Genomic DNA, 23,019 nt, shown 5'->3' on the forward strand with positions numbered 1-23,019 from the left:
ACATCTTAATTTAAACAAAATTTACTATTCTACATTTTATCAGGGGGTTAAACTTTCTTAGCTAACTTTTACTAGAGTGTGTGTACGTGTATCTATGTGTATGTTGTATGTACGTGTATCTATATAATTTCAGTGAGCCTTGTCATAACTTCCATAAGCTTGTATAATGTAAGCCGTAACAGAACGATACTGTATTTTATAAGGCTTTTTATACATATTTCAGGAACGTTCGTAAAAAATTAGAACCAGAAAGAAAAGTTACAAATGCAGAAAAAACATCTACAACTGATAAGCATGATAGTGTTTACGAAAACGAAGTTTTGAAAAATGAAATAAAAGAAGAAAATGCGACAAAGAGACCTGATTCCGAATTGTAAGTATTACAATCGATTGTTAAATCACTGCCACTTATTTGTAGAAATTATTCTTAACTTTATTGTAAATATAGGGGACTAATAACTATATATCCCTTCATATGTTATCATCGTCCACAATGGAAATTCTTATAACTTCAGTATCAGAAATCGACAGACATAGCTGTTTATGTCGTCTAATGCATTTCCACTTCTCAAATGTTCAAGACAAGACGTGAAAATCAAACAATTATGTGGATACCGCAATATTGAATTCATACAAGCATTTCACTTCTGGTTGTAAAGAAGTTGATTACATATACATGCATGGTTATTATCGCTGACGTCAGTATATCGTATACAGACATTACCGTCCGTGATGAGCTGCAACAGCAATCCACGTAGTACGTTTTGTATAACTCACGCCTCTCACGATTCACATAATATCCACTTAGATTTGATCATACATTTAAAACAATTCCGATTTTTATATTTTTCTCAAAGACGCAATTTTGAAGTTTATTATTGCTCATATAATCATGTTGATAATAGTATATTTTATGTTACTTTACGTGGATATCATAAACATTGAAGAAACATACCCTTATCTACATCACTCTCAAGCCATTGGACATCATATATATTGTTACTTCAAGTCGATGTGGACCTTGATGTGAGAGAGGGTCTGTATCACAAGAACAACTGAATCTAATGTGTCTACATTTTTTTTCTCTTCCAGACAGCAATACGAAGACTTAAGAGTCACGGAGGAACAACAAGAATATGAAGATTTGAACTGTGCAAACGCATAATAGTTGTTGTATAGGATAATTGAGATTGATCACTGTTCGTTATCTTCACTCATCTTATTCTACTTGTGCATAATTATTTCATGCTTCCATTGTTTTTACATAATCAAGTACACACTTATACCATATATTTAGATGTTTTGAGAATATTACGTTCAAAACTTCTTATACGCAAATTGTGCTCAATATTACAATTTTATTCTTTTGAATCATCTTCTTGTGGCAATCTAAACTCATCAAAATCACTCTGTTAAGAATTAGAACATTTCTTTTCGAATGTTTGGAATTTTCCTCCACATGGATTTATAAGAAAGAGGTCATTGCAAAGAAATACGAAGATAAATGTTTAAAAATACCAATCTTCAACCCTTAACAGCTTTGAAATTGTATTTCTCTTTTTTCAAGAGGAAGAAGGGTGTAAATGGGCAAGACATTTGCTGATGACAAACTAATGCATTAGTAAGGTTACATATGTACACCCGGAACTAAAAAAATATTATAACTTGTAGTGCAGGGTGCATCAAGCATATAATAAAAGACATAAATAATGGGTTTGATATTGATTGATTTTTCTTTTCATTTTGGATTGAATCACGACACTAATTTTTGGCAGAGACATATAACACCTATATATCTATGGTAATTCTATAATCACTGCAGGATTCACTATTGTTTCCCAATTATACAGGATATGAGAAAAATACTCGTCTGCTCGCGTCTGGGGCTAGTCAAAATTTGCATTGGATGAGTAACTCTTCCACGGTTTTACTTTTATTTAAAAATATTTGAAAATCATTTTAACAGTGTTCCAATATTGAAAACTATTTTTCCTGTGACATGTGCATATATTACTGATATAAAGGCCTAGAATACCCACCTCAGTCAATATGTCTACATCCCCGGATCAACCATGTTATTAATATAAAGGCCTAGAATTACCAACCTCAGTCAATATGTCTAAATCCCCGGATCAATCATGAATCTTTTTACAAGAATGGTGTTAATTATAAACGTTTGGCTTATCAATGTTGTCAAGAAAATATTTTTTTTAGAAAAATGTTACTCACGTGAACCCGCTACCATTTACTTGCGAAGAAATCTTAAAATTCCATAGAATTATCGGTCAAATTTATATGGTAACTACATGTATATCAATAAGAGAAAGTGAACCAATTGATTGATTGATTGATTGAATATTGTTTAATGTCCCTCTTGAAAATATTTCACTCAAATGGGCACTTATGGCCTTTGAGCAGGGAGGGATTTTTATCGTGCCACACCTGCTGTGACACGGGACCTCGGATTTTACGGTCTCATCGGAAGGAACGCCCCATTTAGTCACCTTCTACAACAAGCAAGGGGTACTGAGGACCTATTCTAACCCGGATCCTCACGGGAAATTGAGTTTGTAAATCAAATACAAAACAAAATCCAAGCTTTACTAATTTGAGTATACGAGTTTAGTTATTAACATATTATTAGCTACAAGTTCCTGTTTACAATGTACATTTGTATCTATCTTTAGCTAAAACACTAGAAATAATACTTCTTTTGCGTGTGATTGTGTTCAACTATCTTGTACACAGGGAAAAGTGGCTCGCATGAAATTCATATGAAATTCGCATGAATATCATGCGAATTCTTCGCATGAAAAGGAGACGAAAAGGACCACGTATGATATTCGCATGAAAAAATCATGTGATTTTCATGTGAAATTCGCATGATTATCATATGAAAAATAATTCGCACGATATTCATGCGAATATTATTGTTACCTACTATTAAGGTTTTTCGCACGATATTCATGCGAATATTATGCGAATATCATTATATTTTCATATGAAATCCATGTAATGTATACATTTCAATGCTAGTACTTGAATTGGACTTTGAATTTTTATAAAAACTTAATGAAAAGTTTCATAAAATTCTGTGTTGCTCAGCAATTTGTTCCTCACAGATATATACAGTTTTGTCTATAATTAAATTTACAACTGATCATCAAGGTTTCACTGTTAATGATATTCATACAGAGATATAATAAGTACAATCTCAAAATCATGCAGCAAATGAATTACATCTAAATTCATTATTTAAAACTCCTTAATTTGAACCCGGATTTTGAGGAAGTACCATTATAAGTATGATTATCCAGGTATTTTTTTGATTAATAAACAACTGGACACTTTCTGTTTCTTAATCTTCTTTATTGCAAGCTTCAACTTTCTTTTTCATTCTCTGTTCAAGGGCAACCCATCTATCTGGTGTCTGTTTCATCTGCAAGAGAAAAGAAAACCAATTGTAAATAATTTAAATGAAATACATGATTGCTCAACTGCAGTTTCAAAATCAATATTTTCTAAATTTATCAAGATGAACTAGAAACTGAACAAGTACATTTATAACTAGAAATAGCAATCTCCGAAAATACCATCTCCACAAATATATCTACAGATGTCAGAATAGTTAAGGTATTCAATGTATAATGAACATATCTCATATCTAATAAATGGATGGTGGAATATTTGTAATCATGGTATCATTTTGAAGGGCTCATCAAATAAAAATAATCCACCATAGGAATTTTCAAAATTTTGTTTACTGTTTGATTTATTTCACCTATAATTTAACATTGAAGTATATGGGAAAAGCTTGTTTTATTACAATATTTTAAAAACAAATTATATTTTCATACTAATCTCTGGTAGAAAGTTACATGCACTTTCTTTTTATGAAAATATGAGATAAAATTAATCATTGACCACACACATTTTTAGAAAATTAGATTTTTCTTATTTTTACAAAGGGCAGACAACTCTTCCAAAAAGTCTTCAGTGCAAAAAGGTCAACTTCTAATCATTTACCAATCATGTGAATTTCATTTTGTTCAACTTTCATCATTTATATAACAATAAACTTTTATATTGATATAAATCCTTCAAAATTGCTCATTATCCTTTCATTATACATGGAATACCTTCATTGAAGAAATTTTCTGTTGAAATGGAAATTCAGAATTTTCCTTCCTTAAACCTTGTTTGAATGACCATTGGATAAGGCCATATCGTATTTAAAGGTTTTCTTACTATGGGTTTTCTAATTTTCAAGCCCTAGAAAAGAAATAACACTTTTTGCTGTCAGACCTAGTTATGTACTTGACCTTGACTTAGGACACTCCCAGATAATAATGGTTCCCTTCTTTGTATCAAGTCTGGGCTTGCAGTGTATGTTTCACTGTTATAAAGTCATGGAGAAGACAAGAAGTGAACAGTTTTACCAATGACCTTATATTGCCTAAATGATGTTCAATGATAATAATTACAAAACCATAGGTCATAAGCAACAATGTACATGCATCTAATGTTTCTCTCATACATAGTTATTGATAAGATTTACATTAAATTTTTCTGTCATGATCTACCTTCAAGTGGTACAAATGTATATAATTATATTTGTTTCCTTGAGCATGCAATTCGTATTTGTTACAAGAAATTTCAAGGCAGGAATTACATAATTTCCTGACAGGCTAAGACTGGCCTTGACTTAATACAAATGACCTTGACACAAGGTCATGACACAATGCCAGGTCATAAGTAATCTTTTTTAAAGCAGGAACTTCTAATGTTTCTCAGAGAGTTATGGACAGTATATGAATTATACGTAAACATTTTCTGTGACTAATAATGAACTTGCCTTAATGACCTTGGTTTAACATTATGACATATCCTCAATACAATATATAGTTGCTGTCTGGGTACACTTGCACAGACATACCGTAAAGTTGCTGCTTTTTGTAACAGTGGATACTAGAGTTGATTCATCCTATAATATGGTTTTGGAGGGAGGTGGGCAGAAACTAATAATTCTGATATTTCTTAAAGATTGCCTACCATTGTGTCAATGTTCCTTCTAAACGCACGCCAGAAGTCTATGGCTGTGGTTGGGTTCTTGAACAACCTGTGCCCATCTGCGAAAGCCCTCTGTAAAACAATGGAAAAAATATATATATCTAAATAACAAAACTGGGCATGATTTTGATATTTCATTTCTGTTCTCTGATTCTTATCATACAATTAAATAACAAGTTCAATATATTCAAACAAGAGGTATTGTGAGCATGACAATGTCAAAACCCTATAATCAATTTTGACCTTGATGTCAAAGATCAAGGTCATATGGAGGTCATGAAGGTACCCGACACATCGTCTCATGGTGATACACTCATGTGTCAAATATGGTATGCCTATGTCAAAGAACAAAGAAGTCATGGGCCTGACATGAATCCATTGTAAAAACCTTTAACTTTGACCTTGAGGTCAAGGTCATATGGAGGTCATGAAGGTAACCGACACATCGTCTCATGGTGATACACTCATGTGTCAAACATGGTATGCCTATGTCAAAGAACAAAGAAGTTATGACCCCGAGACAAATCCATTGTAAAAAAAAAACCTTTAATTTTGACCTTGAGGGTCAAGGTCATATAGAGGTCATGAAGGTACTGGACCTATCGTCTCATGGTGATCCACCTGTGTGCCAAATATGGTATGCCTATGTCAAAGAACAAAGAAGTTATGGCCCGGACACGAATCTGCACAGACAGACAGACAGAGTGATTCCTCTATATCCCCCCCCCGCAACTTCGTTCGGGGGGGGTATAAAGATATCAGAAACAATATACATGGCTTAGTCATTCCAAAGGGAAAGTTGAAAATATTCAAATGTTAAAGGATGCATTATGATGCTTTCATCACACTATGAAGGACAAAAACAAATAGCAATAGGTCAACCGAGTGATTCAAGTCACATCGTATGTAAAAAAAACAATTTCAATCCTTACCAGTGCAAGGGTCACCCTGAAATTAATCTTCACATCCGATTCAGATGGCGACACCCATAAGGCAGAGAAAAGGTACCTTTGAAGATTGTTGATGGGCATCATCTCGACCCGCTTATCTTGAGTCACTAGCTGAAATTTAATGTATACATGAACAACAGGAAAATATCGCAACAATGTTTCATATTATTTAGACTCGAGAAATGAAATGTAGGATGTTACATTAGGCTAGCTTATCTTTACATTCCATCTGCATTTTTTCTTATAAACTGTTGAATACTTTGGCATTCAAAACATTCATGCTCAAGTTGAACAATAACAGCTGTTCCCTTGATTTATCTGTATAAGTGTGGTGTGTATAATTTACATCAAATAAGCGATATTTAATCAATCTATCAAGAAAACAATAAATTAATGAAAATAGAAGTTTTACATTGTAAATTTTGAACGTTCAATGTGTCAAAACACAGACAACTGTGGAAACTGGACAAATTTTTATAACACACTAAAACCTAGGCCATCTTTAAAAAATTATTTGGTTGCCCTATCCCAACCAACTTGCAAAAAATGACCCTACTTAAAACTTTTTTAACCTCAAGGAAACAATAACTTTTTAAATTAATTCCATAATTTTCTCATCCCGTCAACAAAGATTTTAATCCTAGTTATACCTTTAATTTTATTAGATTTTGAAAGTTGAAAATTTGGTCGTGAAATTTTCTAGAATTTTTTTCCACCTACCTATCAACCCAAATTTTTTTTATCGCGAGTTCGGAGAGGGCAAAACACCCCCCCCCCCATTATCTTAAAGATGTCAGACACTTAAGATAATATGTATCACAATTATTTGCCATACTGTACGCTCCTGCAACTTCTAAAATTATTTTGCATTTCACATGTGTTATATATATATATCTATATATATATATATGTCAAAATTTTAATTTTTAGTGTAAAATTCTGTACCTTTTGACGAACCTGGTTCCTCCAGTTGATGAAAGAATGGGAGGCAAATGAGAAACATGTGATGATGACATTTTTGTCTGCCTCCCATCCACACCCCTCCAGAACTGATGTAATTTGTCTCTGAGGATAAAAAGTAAAAGGATTAACATGTACTTGTTTTCTTGATATTGGTGTGGATTAAATTCACTGTTCTAAAAGTACTGCATCTGTTTACAATTTCTATGTACCTGGTAAGTGATATTGTACTATCTGAACTAGAAATTGGGGGGAAAAAAACATGTATACAAAAAAAAATTGTCTCAGTCAGAGGGGCCCATATTAATAAGAAAGTGAAAACTGCAATATCAATATTTAAAACAAATCATTAATTATTTGTAAATAAAACATGATTTTTGCACACAAGCGTCATTGTGATTGCATTTCAGAGGATACTGATACGGAATAAGAAAACCACAGTGTGGTGATCCGCAAAACCGACAGATTGTTATTTATAAAATATGTATACCTTTAAATCCTCGTCATCTTCTCTTATCCATGGGTATGTGAAGAAGAAGCTTTTCAGAAGAGCTGTTAAAGGTTTCTGAATAAAAAAAAAAAACTACATTAGCAACTAATTTAGTAAATTTTCACTAAGTGGAGTCACCCTAAATATACATGTAATTGATCACAATAGTTTTCATTTACAGTATATCAAGGTTTACAAAATGGAACTGTAATACAAAGATAAGTTTTTTTCATAGATTTAAAAGGGATGCTTTTCAACATGTATGTATAATAAAGTATGTTAACATATTTTATTGTAATTTTATTAATTACAAAGGGATTGGGCACAAGTTCTGTTACGCCCTCTCCCTGATACTGGTTATGCTTGTACAAGCTAGCTTTTTTCAAAAACCCAGAAAGGCGAGGTGAAGTGCATGAGAAAACGTTAGGATCACAAATGTTGTAAAATTGCACTTGTACCATTACATATAATGAATCTTGATATTTTTTTCCTCTTCAATTGATACATGTATTATACTACCCTTTACATTAGAACCATCCACTTGAAAACTTTTTTTTCGGTGCACTCTTCATTTCCTTCATTTCTCTCCTCAGGTCTCTAACTTCTTGCCGCAAAGCGCAAATTTCTTCATCTATCAAATAATTGATCTAGCTACATTGTGCATGAAATATGTAAACAGCAGGGGGTTTAAAATGTTAATTACCATAGTACATTAAATTTAAAATGTTCTTTCTCCCTTCCCGGGCCTCTCTTTCTCTCTCACACACATTATTTACATATTATGCATGAAATTAATGTCCATACATAATAATCTCATGGTTGGCTGAGCCGGTCTGTTAATTACTGGAAGTTCTGTTTCTTCTGCTCGAATCTCTACATCTTCAGACTGCGAACCCTATTTTTATAATAAATAAGAATATATATTAAAAATACATTTTCATGTGGGAAGCAATCAGACCTCCTCCCCCAAAACATGCATACACACCACCACCACCACCACCCACTGGGCTCATACAGGCAATATATGATTTCATAAATTGTTCTAGTATGAAAATTACTAGGATATAAATTTCGAAGAAAATTATTTGTTAAAGGAAACATTAAATACTACTAATATATATATATATATATATATATATATATATATATATATATATATGTACACTCAAAGGTCAAAAAGTATTTCTTCACTGTTAATTTTAACTATATAATTCATTACAAACTTCAGATTTTAAAAACATTAATGTTAAAACATTTCTACTGCAGCATTAACTATAAAAATACCTGAAATAACAGATAAATTGACTTTTATCATAAATCTTTGAAGGAATTCTGTGTATCTTGTGAAAATTTCATAATGATAACAGTTCTATAAAAAATTTAAAATAGAAGGTTTGTAATGGATTATATCTAGTAATTAAAAATAAAAGTGAGGAAATACTTTTGACCCTTGAGTTTACAAATAATACATGGTACAGGAAATGTAGGCATATACTTACTCGGAAAAGATCAATTGATTGTTGACTATCCATTTCACCTTCCATTAAAAAGAATTTCTTGTCTGGCCACTGTTTTGACGTTTCTTGCCTCGAAGCAGATGCTATGTGACGGTATATGTGACGTCATACGTCAACATTGAAACCCGAAGGGATAATGTAAACACGGGGACGTTAATAGCACATATTCCTGTTACAATATGATTTTTTACAATTTAAAAAAAAATCAGTTTTAGAAATAGACAACTACCAGTTATATGTGGAACACTTTTTTAAATGCACAGATAATATACGGTTAAAAAAATATGTGTGAGGTCTTTAAAGAGTCTCATGATTTCATAAAAGAACCAATTTCCGCAAATCCCGTTCGGACTATTCCCGGTAAGCGGTAAATTTAGTACGGCCGAAACCCGAAAGCCGAAAGTCCCGGATAACGATTTTTGCATGATTTCTCTCTTAATAGTAGATAGAGTGGCATCAAACTTTTTTTGATAACTGTTTGTGACATATTAAACAAGAATCATATAACATTTTTGAGGAATTTCTTAAAGAAGGTACTGAACCAGAAACCTGAACACGGTCGCAGATCTTTTGATCCGCGTTTTAGCATTATAGACAATATTTCCCGCAATACTTCAACTTACAGACGATCATTGTGTACACACAGGTCACGTGCTACCCACATCTTGATGACGCGACTTCTAATTATAGAATGACAGACGATCTGTCACGATGGATATGCATCTCTAATAAGCGAATCGAAATGAAGAGGCGAGCAGATGATCTAATTTGCAGTCCTTGTAACTTTTCTACAAGACGGAAAAGCCACTTACTAAGACATAATGATACCGAAAAACATGTAAGAAACACCAAGATAGCTTCTATCAGCGAGAGACTGACATTTCCATGTGACAGTACCAACAAACCGTCAGCAGCATCGTCGGCACAGACTCAGGTTAGAGATCCTGCTTGTTTTCAGTACATCAGTTAAAAGTGATGAATATGCACAAAATAAATTTATTCTAAGGAATGTTTTCATAATTTCATTATGACATCAGAAAATCTCATAATTTACCCTAGGCCTAAGGATAGTACCTACTACCTAGTAAGGGTAACCGTAAACGGGATGGTTCGCCCCAAAAGACGTTTCAGTATAACGTATAAAGTAGAAAAAATCTAATCTCAAAATAATATAGTAAAAATCATAAAAAAACGGTGGTGTTAAAATTGACCTAAAGTTGCATTGAACATGTAATTATACTTAAGGATGTATGCTACACCAGAGAAATTTGACGTAGATGAAAAGTGGAGGATACTAGTATATACCAACAATATTTAGAAGTTGGAAATTTTCAAACTTACTTTATTTTGTCAAAAATTCCGGTTCTAGTGGGAGGTAATCTGAAAAAAATTTAAAACCCTGCTGGACTCAAACCTGCAACCTTCAGGTCAGCAGTCAGTATTCTAACCTACTGAGCTACTCGGCGAGGTATTCAAGTGGAAAATGAAAAGTCGAATTTTGCTGATATAGATTTTTTCATCCATATTTTTAAAGGAAGTCAGCCATTATGACAATGTAGAGTACTACCTTAATTTGAATTATGGGACAAATCTGCATTTCAAGATGCTATATTTATAAAATTGACTAATAACTTGACAAATCTAACAATAACTCTGCAATACTTTTTTCTTCAGAAAGTCAATTTTTAATAAATTATTATCCTAGAAAAAAAATGATTTTCACTTATGACCATATACTGTAAATCTGCAACATAAGTCACTATAAATCACATAACATACATCGCAGGAAATATAGTGATGATAACATAAAAATTTAACATTAATTTACTTTACAGTACCGGTACTGCATTTTAAATAAAGGAAAATATCTCTGATTTAAACTGAACACATATTCAAAGGGCTTTATATTTTTAGGTCACCTGAACCAAAGGCTCCCATGCACATGTGCATTCCCAATTTAAGTTAACGCCTTCAATTGTTCATGATTGTTAAATACAAAGTATAATTTTTAATTTTTTAAGCACTATGAAATACTCTTTCAGGATTTTTCCAATACCACTAGCTTTGAAACCAATAATGGGTTCACGGATCAGGAAAGTTCAGATGTTCCCTATGAATCATCTGACACCAGTACACGTGGTATTGAAGATGACAATTTTAATTGGTTTCCATTTTCATCAAAGCTGCAGATGTATCTTTACATCTTATTACATTCAAAAACGCATACGATCGTAAGTTAAAAAATATTCAACATCATGATTCAACCTCAAAATACATATACACCTGTAATTTAACTCTAAGGACAGTCGAAATATTTGTGATAGTCCTTTTTCTTAGTAAAGTAGGTCAAAGAGAAAAAACATATTACCATATGAAGTGAATTTGTATTCATTGTCTTAAGCAATATTTGTAAAATTATAGATCTGACATGGTAGAATAGTACAAAGTTCACTAAAAATTGTCGTGGATCTGTCAAGATATATCGTTCATGTTTATAATAACTTATGAGACACTTGCACACAATATGTGTTCACCTCAAAGAAATATTAAACACATGAATAAGTTCAAATACACATGAATTTATTTCTAGAGTGATGAAACAGCGAAGTTCATTTGGTTTATCATGAAGGAAAGTGGCATAGACATGCCTTCTTTTTCATCAGTGAAGAATTTGACAATAAGTGGTGATATGACACCAGAAAGTATGCTGTCTCACGTAAGTAGTTCAGGGCATTATAATTATTGTAATTCAATGCACAATAACAATTATACACTTTGCTAGTTAGTGATAATTTGTTTACCGGTCAGGCTTCCTTAGGTGACTGTCTTATCTATAAATATTCAAGATTTTAGATTTAATATATGGGCAATTCCATTGAATGAAATAAGATGTAATAAAATGGCTAAGGGAGCTACTCTGTGTTGTAGGAAGAAAGTCCAGATGGAAATCCTTTTTGGATAATAAAGCCATCAGCAGTGTTGAAGATGTCATTGTCACATCCTGAAACTGCTGCAAACCTGTTAAGGTACACATGCACATACAAATAAGCCAAATTCATTTTTTTCTTTTTCTTTTGTGATGCACTTTAAAAGGTTCATGTTCTCGCTATGTGCCACTGATGAGCAAGCATATGTCTTTTCTTTAATTTCCACTATCACCTGAAAAATAGTGCCTTAAGCTGTAAGAGTTCTGCTTTTGCATTGGCATTACTTATAGTTAACATGTACACATTGAAATGTCATTCTCCTTTAAGATATGGTCGAATATCATCTGATGGTCAAACATTGTTGCAAGAGCAGACTGATGGATTTAAATGGGTTCATGACATTCATACCCAGTATGCCAGAAACGAACAGGCACTTTTTTTTCAGGTAAATTTATGCAATGATATTGTAATGAGAAAGTGTATTAATATTTTTTTAACTATTTATGTTTCATATTTTAGCTCACCAGCTTAAATTCAAGAAGCTTTTTGACCATATGTGTTTGTTATTCATCTGTTTGTCTATATGTATAGCTTAGAACCTGTCTTTGAATTTTATACATTTTCAAATGTAGATCGATATTTTACATTCTGTTATTTGTAGTTTTCTAATTTTAGGGGATTTTGTTCACCTAAATGATCCAGACAACCAAGAGATTGGACAAATATCTTCATTCCTTCAAGACATTCAAGTATTAGTTTTGCATACTTAGCACTATTTTATACAATATAGATTTTTTAAAAATATATTAAATGGTTCAATTTTATTATTTTTCAATTATTCACTTAAAAAATGAATTGCAAACTGCTTAAAGCTTTGAATATCCTTCTTTAATACCATTATGATATTAACCACAGTATCTTGAACTTTGCAGTATGACATTACATATGCTAGAGTGAAAATGTTTAGGAAAAGTGCTGCTGAAAACAGGTTTGTATTAAAATAAGTTCAAATACTCCAATGAAATTTGTTAAATTAGATTAGGAGACATGAATAAAAGGGCAGAACTTGTCATTTTAATCTTCATTGAAAAATGACAATATATGTACACTTTATTTGTAGTTTGGTTTGCTTGGAAACAGAAAAGAGATGGAATATCTGTAACTTGTCTCAGATAGATGTCACTAGTTATTCATTCTACAAAACAGTCAATGACAATGTGATACTTCTTACAGAAACTGTAAGCATTTTTTAAAGACACTATTTTCTGATGAATTTTTTTTTATTGTGCTCTTACACTTCTGTTTATGATTTTCAAGAAAACATTTCACAATCCTAATTAAGTGAAAATAAATTACAGGCATTATAACCCAATGTGATGAAAATAATATTTTGATTTGTATACAGTAAAACATGCAGCAAACACGCTTATAATGATTTGATGCTTTCAGTGAAATGATTTTCATTACTCCCCATGACTTTAAAATATATTGTAAACTTAAAGAATATAACGAAGTACACTCTGATAGCAAAGTAATGTCATCCATCCCTGGCACTTAATTATAAGCATGTTTTACTGCATAATCATAGAGAGTCTTAATGGTGAACTTAAATTGTTATTAAGGTCTTCCGACATCATTTGGAAAACATTGATTTTGTTCTGTGTACTAGCTATTGTGCACATTGTTTATTACATTATGAACTGGTTATGAGAATATAAAACATACACTAGTACCTTTTTAATCATTTAGGAAAAAAACAGTATCATTGGTAAAAGAGTCCAAAACAGATCCATTCCTTCATTTCCAATTCCAATTAATTTGTTCATGGATGACACAAGTGCCAACAAATCCAAAAAAATGGAAACCTCTCCACTGTCTCCAACTACAACTTGCTGGACTTCCAAAAAATCTAAAGCAGAATCCACAGTCCATTAAATTTGTAGCAGCTTCTACTGATGTGCCCATTCTTGAAATGGCCCGTGCTGTCATTTCTGACATAAAAGAATCAGAAAGGCAAGTCCTTGTCTAAGTTTAAGAAAATTATTCTCTTTTCAAAACAATTTTAAAATTTGCTTAGATTATAATTAATGCTCAGTAAAGAAGTAGTGCATTTCTAAATATTGAACAAATTCTTTTATTTTAGTTAATAATTGATGATTGAGGTCTTAAAATGTAGCTTATTAAAATATTAGCTTGAACTTCTAATCAACTTCTAGAGGTGTGTCAACATTTGATGCCCAAAAAGGAGAGAAGGTGACTGTTATTCCCTGCATTGCAGTGTGCGTTTGTGATTTTAATATGATGGCAGAAGCCACAAACCACATGGGAGCAAACACCAAAAAATTCTGTCCTAGATGTTATGTAAGTTATGTCCCCTAGCGAATTTTTTTTATCTTAAGTCTACTTTTTAGGTCACCTGAATTCATTCAGGTGACCTATTGCTATCTGGTTTTGTCCGTCGTCGTTCGTCGTGCGTCGTGCGTTAACATTTGAACATTTTCAGCTTCTTCTCTGAAACCCCTGAACCAATTTCAACCAATTTTGGCATATAGCATCTGTGGGTGAAGGGGAACAAAAATTGTGAAATTCGTGGTCCCTGCCCCCCTGGGGCCTGAGGGGTGGGGCAAAAACCATCAAAATGAGTGTAATTTTAAAAAATCTTCTTCTTTACTCCTGGACATCAAGAAGCCAAACTGTGGGCATAATTATAATGAGCATTGAGCCCTCTACCCAAATTGTGAAATTCATGGTCCCTGGGGCAGGGGTTCTTGTGTTAGGGTGGGGCTCTATTGGTCATATAGTGAAAATGCAGAAATTCTTTGAAAATCTTCTCTGTCTCTGGGTATTAAGTAGACAAACTAATAGCATGGTAATGATGAGCAAGGATGCCTCTTTATACCCCCCGCAACAAGTTGTGGGGGGGGGGGGGTATACTGGAATCGAGTTGTCCGTCCGTCCGTCCGTCTGTAGATGCAATGGTTTCCGGGCTCTAAAGCATTATCCTTTCCACCTACCATCACCATATCATATATATGGACTACCCATGGGATGAAGATGTTCCCTATCGATTTAGGGGTCAAAAGGTCAAAGGTCAAGCACACTGGACATCGATCATATAGTGAAAATGCATTTTATTTCTTTGAAAATCTTCTCCTCTGCTGCTGGGTATTAAGTAGACAAACTAATAGTATGATAATGATGATCAAGGATGCTTCCTTCAAAACTGAAATTTATGGCCCCTGGGTCAGGGGTTCTGGTGCAAAGGAGGGGCTGACCACATAGCTATTCAATGTTTCTTCCATCCAAAAGTAAAATTCTTATATTTAAACACAAACCTAATTCAAACATTGGAAGGTTGTTACATGATACTCAGGTGACCTATAAGGCCCCTTTTTAAAGATCAGATCCAGACAATAACCTTGGAATCTTTCATTAGTAGGAATGAAAACTTTGTTTCTTTAACAATTTTCTTTAAGTGGGTATCTTTAAGGGTAATGTTGATGTACTTCCTTAATGTAGATTAAACTGTCCATATATGAATTCTATTAAACTATGATTTTTGATAGTATTAAACTCAATTATATGCTGATAAAGAAACCTGCATTTCAAAAGGAATGGTAAGACAGTCTGAAGATACCAGAAGAATACTAAACCACTTATCCGTTAACAACAACAGAGAGTTGAGACAGGCTCATGGATTAAAACCATCTGAAAATCCATTTTGGGATATTATTGATCCACACAGGTAATTTTTCTTCCTTAATTACCTCGGAGACGCTGTCTCTTGCAGATTGATATGCATGTAATTTGGAGTTGCTTTATGCAGAACATGAATTATAGGAAATGTACTGTCACGATCAATTCTAATTAATGCAATTCTCATGAGTTGTAATATAAAATAATTTTATTTATCACATAACCTGTGTTAATTGCTAACATTACAATGACCAACCCGGGTTGTACAGTTACAAAGGGTTACAATAAATCATGCCTAATTAAATAACTTGTTTGTTATTCTCTGGGTTTTTTATGCTATAGGGATATTCCAGTAGGAATTTTACATTGGTTGTACCTTGGCCTTGGTAAACACATACTGAAAGCATGTATGCTAGAACTCTCTGAACCAAAGCAGGAACAGTTGGATGTATTAATTGAAAGCAGTGATCAGAGTGGGTTTCAAACCAAACTATCAAATGATATTGTTAGATACATTGACAGCAGACAAGGGAAAGACATCAAAACTTATGTAAGAATATAGTAAATATTCTCTTTTTTATGTAGCCTTTAAGGAATAATGCTTGCCAATATTTTGTCATATAAAACATGTATGCCTACTTCTGCTATATTACATGTACACATGTATACATCATCATTGTTTCAGCTTCAAATTGCCCCATTCCATTTTTTGATGACAGGATTGGAGAGGGCTAAAGTGAAATTGCTCTGCCATCTTGCTCAGGTAGGTACCTAAGTACTTTATTCTTAATTTGTTAATGATAAATATAATAATAATAATAATAAAGCCTTTATTTATCCAGGATTACATATTTAGCGATAACGCTGGTTTTCAATATGATCCTGCATGCATATAACATACATACAAACAGATATTAGTAAAATAAACACAGATTAGACATTATTTGTCGAAATGCGCATCTGGTGCATCAAAATTGGTACCGTATAAGTTTTACATTATGACCCCTGGGTCGATGCCTCTGCTGGTGGACTGTTAATCCCCGGGGGTCTCTACTGCCCAGTAGCTAAGTACTTCGTTACTAGCTTGAAAATACGGATGTATATTTAATTGCTGTTATAAAATTTAGAAATTCATTTCAAAATTAAGGATTATCTCCCTCATACATACTCTTATACTTAGACGAATTTGACTCCACTTGTTTTGGCACGCTGTTTTTGGCTATAATAGCACTAAAACTTCATTGTTATTTCGGATTTCAAACATTTCGGTTGAACATCACTGAAGAGACATTATTTATCGAAATGCGCATCTGGTGCATCAAAATGGTACCGTATAAGTTTTACATTAAAAGAAGTAGAATACATATAAACTTAAGAAATAATTATGAATGTAAGATAAATAGAAACAGAATGAAGCTTAAAAAGTTGATCAAAATATCATATGCTGTATAGTATGCAATATCTTATAAAATTGCTTTAACTGAATTGTATACATTTTATGCATGGAGTCTCTTTCTTCAATTTCAGATTAGTAAAATTCTAACATGTTGGGATGAATACACAGAATTTAATCTGGTATGTCTGCAGGAGAAAATTGATGAGTACCTTCAGGGTGTTTTTGATATCTTTCCACACCTTTTGCGAAAAGTAAAGACACATCTTTCTGTTCATATTGTAAGTATAACAAGTTATCAGTATCTTAATTCACTTCCATTTGTCTTATGTACAGTCAAATCTCATTATCTCAAACTCAATGGTGCCAAGAAAAGAACTTCAAATATCAAATGATCTGAGATATTGAGGTTAAAATACATATAGGTATAGTGATTGAGAATCCCAACTCAATTCAACATTTTACCCATGGTATTCGAGATATCCTGTAATTATTTTAAAGTGATGCTCGAAGAAATGTTTTATTATTCTTCAAAAATGTAGTTAGGGGTATTTTAACAAAATACTGTCATTACAAGCAGGGAGTAACTGCATTGTGGTAAATGATGACGTGTAGAGTAACTCCTTCTGATACATTACAAGAGCATTTTGCATATAATGCAAGATCACAATATTAGAAGATTTTACAAAATACTGTAAATGTACTTATTTTAGCTGTAATCATTTTTCAGCCTCTTTTGAACTGTGTTTCATGTCCGGTAGTTCATGTACATGCTGATAAATCTATACATTATATTGTAAAGATTCAAGTGAGCGTTAATTGCTCTTATCAGTTAAAAGGAAGAATGTGCCAAACTTTGAGTGCTCTAATTTTTGTAACTTGAAGTAAGTGATGATTACTTTATCCATAATCACCATACCAATTTACATTTAATGATTGTTTTTTCTTTCTGAAATAATAGATGGATGACATCTACCGACATGGTCCAATGGACTGTTACAAAGAGGATGCCTTCGAAAAACTGCATGGCCGCATAAGAGATCAGCTATTCAACCAGAATCTGCATGCTAGAAGCAGGGACACAGCATATGCCTTTGCTGAAATGGAAGTCCTGCAACATGTTCTAACTGGGGAATATTTTCCCTCTGGAGATACATGGTAAAATACTACTAGTCTTAATAATACACATTTATGAATATTTCATCATTTTGAACTTGTGATGAAAAGTTATATGTAGCCCTGACATTGTCATGAGCTTAAAACTGCAGTTTTAATTATAAATTTTATTCTAAATCCCAGCTAACCTATATATATGATAAGACTTGCAACCATCATTATAAGAAAAAGTGACAAAGTTGATTGATTAAATCTTATGCTGTTAGAATTGTGAAGTTTATGTAAGCTGTTTTTACATAGCCAGAATACTGCCAGTTCATAACATGCATGTATTTGAGTTCTTTCTTTTTATGCCCCCCTTTGAAAAAGAGGGGGCATATTGTTTTGCACCTGTCGGTCGGTCGGTCGGTATGTCGGTCGGTCTGTAGACCATGTGTTGTCCGCTCAATATCTTGAGAACCATTCACTTGATGATAATGATATTTCATATGTGGGTTAGTTATGAGTAGAAGAGGATCCCTATTGTTTTTCAGGTCAAAAGGTCAAAGGTCAAGGGTCAATCTACTCTGGACATAGGAATATAATGTCCGCTCAATATCTTGAGAACCCTTTGTTTGAAAGACATCAAACTTGGCACACTGGTACATCCTAAGGAGTAGATGACCCCTATTGATTTTGAGGTCATATGGTCAAAGGTCAAGGGTCAAACTGGGCATAGGAATATACTGACCATTCAATGTCTAAAGAACCCTTTGCTTGACAGACATCAAACTTGGTACGCCAGTACATCTTCAGAAGAAGATGACCCCCATTGATTTTGAGGTCACATGGTCAAAGGTCAAGGGTCAAACTGGACATAGGAATATACTGTCCGTTAAATATCTCGAGAACCCTTTGCTTGACAGACATCAAACTTGATACACTGGTACATCTTCAGGAGTTGATGACCCCTATTGATTTTGAAGTCACATGGTCAAAGCAAAGGTCAAGGGTCAAACTTGACATGGGAATATAATGTCTGCTCAGTATCTTGAGAACCCTTTTCTTGACAGACATCAAACTTAGTACACTGATACGATTTCAGGAGAAGATGACCACTATTGATTTTGAGGTCACATGTTCAAAGGTCAAGGGTCACACTAGACAGGAATATACTGTCCGTTCAATATTTTGAGAACCCTTCGCTTGACAGACATCAAACTTGGTACACTGGTACATCTTCAGGATTAAATTACCCCTATTGATTTTCAGATCACATGGTCAAAGGTCAAGGGTCAAGCTGGACATTGGAATATACTGTCTGCTCCATATCTTGATAACCCTTTGCTTGACAGACATTAAACTTGGTACACTGGTACATCTTCAGGAGAAGATGACACCTATTGATTTTGAGGTCGCGTGGTCAAAGGTCAAGGGTTAAGCTGTACATGGGAATATACTGTCCGCTCAATATCTTGAGAACCCTTTGCTTGACAGACATCAAACTTAGTACACTGGTACATCTTCAGGAGAAGATGACTACTAATTATTTTAAGGTCACATGGTCAAAAGTCAAGGGTCAAATTGGACATTGGAATATACTGTCCGTTCAATATCTTGAGAACCCTTTGCTTGACAGACATCAAACTTGGTACACTGGTACATCTTCAGGAGTTGATGACCCCTATTGATTTTTAGGTCACATGGTCAATCCACTCTTGACATAGGAAGATATTGTCTGCTCAATATTTTGAATTGATGATACTACTCTCAATTAAATGATGTGTGTGTGTATAACCCTTTTCAATTTTGCACTATGGGGGGCATATGTGTTTTACAAACATCTCTTGTTTTTTAAAAGGTTGCAGGCATCTGATCATGTTCAGAATGCCTCCAGCAGTAAATCGGTGAAGCATTTCCTGGGCATGCCTGTAGCAAATGAACCATCCTTTGCCATCAGTAGGGATCTGAGAAAAGCAGTAGGCAGACAGAAGGGTTCCTTGTTATGGGAGTATGTGGATTCTGATTCTGTAGAATCCCTATCTGTGCTATATCAGAATGAGGTCAACTTCCTTGGGTCAAAAAGGAGCTTATTTAATGCAGTGAAGGCTCATTCAGGGGAGTTAGAATTTTGGGAATTTTGTACTTTTCACAGATAATGACAATGTGGTAAGAAAATTTATTTTGAATTTACTCTCATTCCCTGAGTTTTGAATTGTGTAGACTTTGGATTTGATCATGATTCATTTTGTCATTAAGTTTATATAAAGTATCATCTTCTAATTTTCTGTGCAGGCCATTAAACTAAATTGAAAACGAAAATAAAGTGAAGCTCAATTTTGACTAACAGATTGCTATTGATCTATTGATTTATATATTATACAATTTATATCCATGGATATTTAGGAAAGTTCAGGACATAATGTTCAATGCTCTCCTAGAACGTTGTGTTGAAGAAACACTGTACGTATATATTATAAAAGAAGAATATTTTCATAATTTTCATTGGCTGAAAAGGACATCATATAGTATTCATCCATTTTCATAATCGTGTTGTCCATCCGTCTGTCTCTGTCCATCCGTCTGTACACGCAATGGTTTCTGGGCTCTAAAGCATTATCCTTTCCACCTACCGTCACCATATCATATATATGGACTACCCATGGGATGAAGATGTTCCCTATCGATTTTGGGGTCAAAAGGTCAAAGGTCACGTGCACTGGACATCGAAATAGCAATATGGTTTGGTTTGTCATGCCATTTGTTTTTTACACTCAGAAAAGAGGTAGTTTATACCTATTACCAACACCCTTTGGGAGATTGGGGTAAGCGGGGGGTATTCTTGGTAAGCATTGCTCACAGTATCTCTTGTTTGATATTGACAAGAAAGCACGTACTCAGAATATAATATTGCATGACTCCCGTTTCTATACTGTAATGAGCAAAACATTACATAGTGCAGCGTGACGTCATAATGTATTTACAATTGTGACGTCATGACAGTCAATCAAGTCTGTTACAAGTACAGCTAAATTATTCATTTGAAGTGATCATATAATATAACTATTACGGACTTCAGTGAACGGTCAATATGTGGTAATTAATAATAATGAATTTGTTATTATTATGCTTCAGAATGATATTCAGTTTAGTTGATATATTGCAATGATGAAAATAACTGTTGTTGAATGTTATGAACAATAAAACACTTCTGCACATGTATATTACACTCTTCGAGATATTTTTAATCTTTGATAATTGTTTTAATAAATTACAGGAAAATGTTGCAATGTTTATCCAGGGATGGCTAATTTCAACTGCCTTGGGAGTGCAAGTACAAGTAGCTCAACTGCGCCAATTTGAAAAAATTCAAGATTCCAGATTATTTGGGGAAATGAGTTTTGAGAGGGTGCAATTAACTGATCAGAAGGTTCTCATTCAGTCTTCCAGAATTAAAAGTGTGATCTGCTTAGTGCATGATTGTTTGAGTGAGGGATGTAGAATGAAAGAGGGTGAAGTGAGTGTGCGTGTTGAGCAAGAGATGAGAGAGGTGAAGAAGAAGTTTTGGAAACACAAGAATAATTGTGTGTTTTTTCTGAACAGATTAAGTTTTGCCAACAAGAAAGACAAATATTTTGTTTAAATATTTCCTGTTTTTATGCCCCACCATGTATATGACCAGGACAAATATTTACATCATTCATTAAGAGTGGTTTAGATAAAGAAAACATATGCATATTTGTATTGACATTGAACTATTATGCATAAAGATTGCACAAAGATGAAGTAGTAATTAGACTTATTGTTGTATCAAAATTATTGTGAAATGGTAAAATACATATATGACCATTTTATGTACATTGTATGTGTCTTGAAAAATTCCTGCCAATTTTTAATATAGGTGTGGGAATTAGGTTTTTTTTCTTTCAATTTAATGCAATCTTTTGAAAATAGTAATTTACTTGTGTATATCGTATTGAATTTGAAAAAAACGAATCACTCATAAATTCATATAATATCTTCCTCTTCTTTTTATGAATATTGCATAATATTTATATGAATATCGCACGATTTTCACATGAATAACAGAAAAAATTGGAATTCGCACGATGTTCATGCGAAATTATAGTCGCATGAAAATCGCATGAATTTTGCATGAAAATTTTACGAACACATTCGCATGAAATTCGCATGAAGTATTTTTCGCATGATTTTAACACGATTTTCACATAAATTTCATGTGAAAAGGCAAACGCATGAAAACCATGCGAGCCACTTTTCCCTGTGTAGAGTTTGAGATTGGTACCTGAAACAAAAATAAACATTTTCTCCAAATACGTTCAAAACATAATTTTATTTGATGGATAATGGAAAATAAAAAACAAACTTTGTGAAATCGGTGTGACATGGACAGACCATCCTTTGCGTTGATTACAGAGAGAACTGCCCGCCGGATGCTGTTAATATGCGCTGTGCACGTCACAGATGGCCGTGTGGATCTAAAACAAAGCAGTCTAATTTACTTCATAATCATTCACATACATTTCATTCTGTTGGTAAAGATTATTAAAAATTCCATGCCAATTGTATGTACATGTACAAATGAAAATAAGCTTTATTTTTTAAAGGTGTTGTTTCCTCAAGCGTCTGGGCTGTTCTTAATAGTGATCGTTACTTAATGTATTTAATTATTATAGATATACATGTATTGTCTTCCCTGATGAGAAATGTTTATAAACTTCAATTACTTATTTTACCAGAGAAACGAAAACATATTTGTTCCAATGTTTGAGGAGTGTTTTATTGAAATGCAGGTCTTGCCAAGACGCAAGACTAAAAATTAAATCAGATAATCATCTTTGTGTCGTTCATTTGATCTAGAATCTATTTACGTATGTAAGAACAATAATTTATTTCATCC

At 33.3% G+C, this 23,019-nt stretch overlaps 2 protein-coding genes and 1 pseudogene across 8 annotated transcripts in view; 2 read left to right on the forward strand and 1 right to left on the reverse strand.

The window, feature by feature from the left end:
• The window catches only part of LOC125665213 (uncharacterized), a 24,087-nt gene extending 20,737 nt beyond the window's left edge, over positions 1-3,350 (forward strand). For 4 of the 7 annotated variants that reach the window (XM_056152139.1, XM_056152140.1, XM_048897840.2 and 1 more), the window contains 2 exons: positions 224-373; positions 1,093-3,350. In XM_056152139.1, the coding sequence (XP_056008114.1) occupies positions 224-373; positions 1,093-1,165 (223 nt within the window). In that variant the 3' untranslated portion in view covers positions 1,166-3,350. Of the gene's footprint in view, positions 1-223; positions 374-1,092 lie in introns of those variants that run through there. The other 3 variants (XM_056152141.1, XM_056152143.1, XM_056152142.1) reach the window with 1 other exon arrangement.
• Positions 3,349-9,904, reverse strand: LOC125661037 (uncharacterized). The gene is made up of 6 exons (XM_056152483.1): positions 9,893-9,904; positions 7,471-7,545; positions 6,966-7,085; positions 6,003-6,131; positions 5,053-5,142; positions 3,349-3,439 (listed from the first exon to the last, which is right to left on the reverse strand). Exons 1-6 carry the CDS (start codon positions 9,902-9,904, stop codon positions 3,359-3,361), a joined length of 507 nt encoding a protein of 168 aa, XP_056008458.1. The 3' UTR covers positions 3,349-3,358.
• A 368-nt stretch (positions 9,905-10,272) lies between these two features.
• On the forward strand, positions 10,273-22,956 carry LOC125655481 (uncharacterized; annotated as a pseudogene).
• Positions 22,957-23,019: the final 63 nt, after the last annotated feature.

This window comes from Ostrea edulis, chromosome 10 (genome assembly GCF_947568905.1).
Source record: "Ostrea edulis chromosome 10, xbOstEdul1.1, whole genome shotgun sequence".
Lineage (NCBI taxonomy): Eukaryota > Metazoa > Mollusca > Bivalvia > Ostreida > Ostreidae > Ostrea > Ostrea edulis.